This window comes from Salvia splendens, chromosome 16 (assembly GCF_004379255.2).
Source record: "Salvia splendens isolate huo1 chromosome 16, SspV2, whole genome shotgun sequence".
Classification (NCBI taxonomy): domain Eukaryota; kingdom Viridiplantae; phylum Streptophyta; class Magnoliopsida; order Lamiales; family Lamiaceae; genus Salvia; species Salvia splendens.
The window spans coordinates 6,918,581-6,924,363 of record NC_056047.1 but is presented as its reverse complement, the minus strand read 5'-3'; the positions used below and the strand labels follow the sequence as shown (position 1 = coordinate 6,924,363).

Sequence of the window (5,783 nt, the reverse complement as noted above, 5' to 3'; positions counted from 1 at the left end):
TCCCACGGTTGGAACCCTGATTGGTTCGGTTCACAACCATTTCCTAGTCCGGAAACGGAATATTCGGCCCCTACTCAAACCCAAGGTTCGCAAGTTCCGGGTGGCTACCGGCCTTACCCAATCGACGACCAAGATGCCCCCGAAGGGTAATACGGGTGGACACCCGAACCACCCGTACCTAGAGCGGGAGGGAGCGGTCCCTCTCAAACTCCTCCTATTCCTACTCGTGGTGTCCGCACCCCGTACACTCTGGGGGAGATGGAGCAATTATTCAAAGCGTACTTGTCAATCTCCGAAGATCCGGAGGTTGACACGAGCCAATCCGGTGACCCTTATTGGTGGCGCATCTGTCGTCGGTACAATCAAAACCGATCGGCTGGAACAATCGAGCGCAACGAGAGTATGGTGTGCAATGCCATATATAGAGCCAACGAAGAAATCCAAAAGTTCCAGGGGTATTACCTCTAGGAAGAGGTATCGGCGGGGAGCGGTCGGAGCGAGCTTGACATCATCAGTTCCGCATCGACAACCTACCAATCCATGAACAATAAGCCGTTTAAGTACCTCAACATTTGGATCCAAGCCCCCTAGCTCAAGTGGTTGAGGAGGGAGGCAAGGATACCACGCCATCCTAGAGGTCACGTGTTCGACCCATGAGAGGCACACCTTGGGGATTTATTTCCCCTGGGGGTGATGAGTTCACTGGCCTGAACCCAAGAGCAGGGGAAGATATGTTAACTGGTTAGGCCCATATTTGGGAAGATAGGTTCACTGGTCTGAACCCATGAACGGAGGGAAGGTAGGTGGACCCGTTGGTCCTCTCCAAGACAACAAAGCGCAGCTCGGTGGTAAGACGCTTCACCTCCGACCATTAGGCCGGGGGTCCGAGTCATTTAGGGGGGTAGATGGGGAACCATCGTCGATCCTCCTTATTTAAAAGAAAAAAAAGTACCTCAACATTTAGCAGGAGACGCGGGCGCATCCGAAGTATAGGGGAGGCGTATCATCCTCCTCTAGCTCCTCCTCCAAACAGTCGAGGTCGGTATCCCTATCCGACACCGGCTCCGAGGATGTGGCTGGCCAACTTGCCGGAGCTAACTTGGGTAGCCCCGACGCCGGCCCGAGCAGTTCCCAACGTCGGCCGCAAGGAAGGAAGAAGGCGGCGGCCAACCGCTGTTCGCGCCGCGACTCCATCCGCCCCCGCTCCCTATGTGCCACCTCAACCCCCACCAACTCGTTGTGGGGAATTTTGGCCCAACTCAATTTGGCTGATAGGTCAACTATGACCCCGAGCAACTTCGATCGCATGTGGCGATGATACCAGGTCTCCAAAGAACATTGGGGGTAGAGCCGGATGATTAGTCATCCACGGGAGTAATTTTTATTTTTTAGGTGTTTAATTATATAATTTTTAATTTTTAGGATTTTAATTATGTAATTTTTAATTTTTAGTATTTTAATTATTTAATTTTTAATTTTTAATATTTTAATTATGTAATTTTTAATTTTTAGGATTTTAATTATGGAATTTTTAATTTTTAATATTTTAATTATGTAATTTTAATTTTTTTTTATAATTTGTAATATTATTCCGGGTATTTTTAATGCATTTTAATTTTGTGGAAATGTTTTTATTTAAATTGAATAATAGAATGGTGGGACCATTGAGCTTGTCCTTGCGGAAGAGCACGGATGTGGATGTTGTGCTCTTGCCTAAGAGCATGGAGTAAAAGTGGGACCGGGCCCACATCCGTGCTCGTTGGCAAGAGCACGGATGTGGATGCTCTTATGAGTTAGACACAAAGAATATCATATAATATGAACTTAAAAAGAAATAGGAACAAAAAGTTTACAAGTTTTGTTTTTTTCAGAGGGTAAAACGAAATAAGAAAACTCATCAGCTGTTTAAACACTCCCGCATACTCTTCCAAATAAGACCAATACCGTGCGTGACAAAGTGAAATACGAGATGAAACAAAAAGCACTCTATCCTGCCATCTTGGTGAGGCGATGGATGGTGCTTCTTGCAACCCTATTACCAGGATCAAGTTTCATGACAGTTCTGAGATCTTCGGCTCCAAGCTTGTATTTCTCCATGCTCTCATAAAGGAGAGCACGCTGGACTAGAACAGATACATTCTTGCCATCACGTTCAAGCACCTGCACAAGATAACACGACTCTCTCAAGTTATTTATGTCGCGACAAGCAATGCAATATCGATTGGATGTGTGAGAATGTAATGTCTCAAAGTTATAAGATTCCTCTTCACAAAAATTGTAGGCATTCCATCAACATTCATAGCAGGCAACTTGGAAACCCATTCAAGATGCACAGATTTTAGGTAAATATGATAGCAAATTGCAAACAAATAATTAAAGATGAAGGCGGCTTTTACATTGTAAGAAGAAAAATGAAAACTGTAAACATAAGACACCCAGCAATGACCAGATGGTGTATTTAATTAGAGAGGGCAGAATGTTTGGATCTATGCATATATGTGAAATTTAATGCTGGGTTAAGGTATCATTGCTCCAAATTGCAGTTCGAGATAATCAATTCTACCATAAGCCTGCTCTAACATTCATCAATGTTGACGATTATTACCCAGAGGGTGACAAATTGAGGATCAAAATGCAGAAGGAATCATAGTGCCCATGTGAGACCAATCAGTACATAATATACAACAAGTGGAATCCTACTTACAGCCGCTAGCTCCTAAATAGAATTTTCATTTTACACCAATTCCACAATTCGAGAACAGAGAATTTCATGTCTATAACTTTTCCAAGTTTCTCTTATTATAACTGCAGAATACTAGGATTACTAATGGGTTCTTCCGTAGAAATTTGAAATAAGTAATTGGATAGATATGATAGTTTAGAGAATAAACTAGTACCTTTGTACAGTCAGCTACAGCCTTCTTATACTCTCCGACTTCCTTGTAGCAAGAAGCCCTGTTGACTAACACATCCTCCGTCCCATCATCACCAGCCTTCTCAAGAAGAACAACGGCCCAAGACAACCATTTTATAGCATCAGCAAATTGGCCCTGCTTGTAATTATCCATACCCTTATTCTTTGCAGACGAAGCAGAAACACCGGCAGGGGGAGGAGGAAGGCCTTCAAGCTCAGTTGTTCCCCCTGAATCATTTCCTGCAAAATCTTCATTTATTCCCCAATCATCACCCCCCGAGAACTGCTGGGTAGCAAATCCTTCAGCCCCTCCTGTTACTCCACCAGCAGTCGAAGAAAATAAAGCATCAAAGCCATTAGCTCCCGAGGATTGTGTTTTAGGCTGACTTTGACTGGTGGGTACACTGTTAGAAAACCCGAAATCACCTAATGGATCATTGTTACTTGTAGGAAAAGCACTGGATGAAAATGTGGATCCACCAGTTTTTGAAGGGGCATTCTGAAAATTCGCAAATGCATCGCCCAATGGATCACTGTTATTAGCGGAAAAGGCATTGGAAGAAAATGAATCTCTGCTCGTTTTTGAAGTGGCATTTTGAAAATTCCCAAATGGATCATTGTTACTTGTGGGAAAAGCAGAACCTGATGAATTCGAAGTGGCATCTTGAAAGCTACCAAACAAATCATCCCCAAAACCACTCTTCTCAGTTGCTTTATTTGCCGACTTCATACCAGCAGACGACTTAGACGAAAAATCCACCAAAGATCCAAAAGGGTCCTTACTTGAACCCATCCCCACACCTCCAACTCCACCCCCTGCCATACTTTTCATTGATGGACCCCCAATATTTGAATTTCGAATGCTGCCACCGCCCGGATTCACGTTGTTACCACCCAGACTCGAACTTCTGCCATAACTTCCTCCATAGTTCACATTTCCACCACTGCTACCGACATTAGATCCTGCAGCCCCGCTGACTGATGGGGTGCGTACTAAACAAGCCCAACAGCAATGACGGCCCATCAGCCCAAAGCCCAAGGAAGAGTATGAGTTCGGCATTACCAAAGAGTTCGGCCTCAGCCTACAGCTCGGTAAAAGCCAACCAAGCTCTGCTCTCAGGTCGGCATCAAGCTCTACTCTCAGATCGGCAACCAAAGCAGTTCGGTCTCAGTTTTCGACCGAACAAGGAGTTAGTGGACCCATGCAGGATTTCCACAACTTCCAACACACCCACTATCACGTGGCGTCAACTCAGGCCACGATCTTAGGCCATGACCTACACGACCTCCACGACCTAGAGTGATGATGTAAGCCACGATCTTAGTTCAATGTATAAATAGAACTTAGATCTGATAGAAAGGGGTTAGAAGCTCTCTAGAGATAAAATCATATAGCAAGTCTGTGTTGTAAGCTGTAATTCCAGATCAAGCAATACAAACCTGCCCCCATTTCTCCCCGTGGACGTAGATTTACCTCAGTAAATCGAACCACGTAAAATTCTCTGTGTCGTGATCTGTATTTTCCTGCATTTACTAACATCAACAATTCGCGGACTCATCACTGGCGCCGTCTGTGGGAAACAGAGAACCAAATTTGTGATAAAGCGAGTTTTTGATCCTCTTCTACCAAAAAAATGCATACCAGATCACATAACACCCGTGCCTCCGTCCGTGATAACCATGAGGAAGCTAATCCAGCAGCCCATAGGCCTGGAAAGCAGCCTCGTGAAAAATCTACTTCCAGTTCTCACGGAGAAGGAACAAGCCGCTCAAAAGGTCCACACACCGAGTCTTCCCAGCAGCCTGATTTGAATGAGGCTGTCAAGCTGTTCTTGGCTGAGAAGCAGGATGAGTTCTTAGCCTTCCTGCAAAAGAGCCAAGAGCCGAAGACGAAAAGGGTGGATTCTCCTTCCTCCTCCAGACATGAAAGTCACTACCGCAGTAGTGCCGTGTCTTCCGGAAAGAAGAATCCTCAACCCCGACATGTTCCTGTTCCTCCTCGGTACCGGAACCACAGGAGAACTCCATCTCCTCCGTACCGAAGAGATGTCAGTTCGTCTGAAACGAACTGCAATAAGCCAACGATTGTGAAGTCCAAGCTTCTAAAGAGGATACAAGACCACAATTCAGCTTAAACAAGCAGTTCGTCTGAAACGAGCTGCAAGCTAACGATTGTGAGTCCAAGCTTCTAAAGAGGATACAAGACCACAATTCAGCTTAAACAAGCAGTTCGTCTGAAACGAGCTGCAAGCTAACGATTGTGAGTCCAAGCTTCTAAAGAGGATACAAGACCACAATTCAGCTTAAACAAGCAGTTCGTCCGAAACGAGCTGCAAGCTAACGATTGTGAAGTCAAAGCTTCTAAAGAGGATACAAGACCACAATTCAGCTTAAACAAGCAGTTCGTCTGAAACGAGCTGCAAGCTAACGATTGTGAGTCCAAGCTTCTAAAGAGGATACAAGACCACAATTCAGCTTAAACAAGCAGTTCGTCCGAAACGAGCTGCAAGCTAACGATCGTGAAGTCCAAGCTTCTAAAGAGGATACAAGACCACAATTCAGCTTAAGAATCAAGCACTCCGTCTGAAACGAACTGCAACAAAAGTCCGATTCACGCGATAAAACTCGCCTGAATTAGGACAAGGGAAAGTCCGATCCAGGCGATAAAACTCGCCGAATTAGGACAAGGGAAAGTCCGACCAAAGACGAGTCCGGTCAAAGATGTTTATTTCATCCGACCAAAGACGAGTCCGGTCAAAGATGTTTATTTCATCAGACCAAAGACGAGTCCGGTCAAAGATGTTTATTTCATCAGACCAAAGACGAGTCCGGTCAAAGATGTTTATTTCATCAGACCAAAGACGAGTCC

At 44.9% G+C, this 5,783-nt stretch overlaps 1 protein-coding gene across 1 annotated transcript; it reads right to left on the bottom strand.

Annotated features, from left to right (window-relative positions):
- Positions 1–1,807: 1,807 nt before the first annotated feature.
- LOC121769844 (uncharacterized transmembrane protein DDB_G0289901-like) lies at positions 1,808–4,016 on the bottom strand. Its single transcript, XM_042166608.1, has 2 exons — positions 2,898–4,016; positions 1,808–2,160 (listed from the first exon to the last, which is right to left on the bottom strand). The coding sequence occupies exons 1-2, from the start codon at positions 3,972–3,974 to the stop codon at positions 1,987–1,989; spliced, it is 1,251 nt and encodes a 416-aa protein (XP_042022542.1). The 5' UTR covers positions 3,975–4,016; the 3' UTR covers positions 1,808–1,986.
- Positions 4,017–5,783: the final 1,767 nt, after the last annotated feature.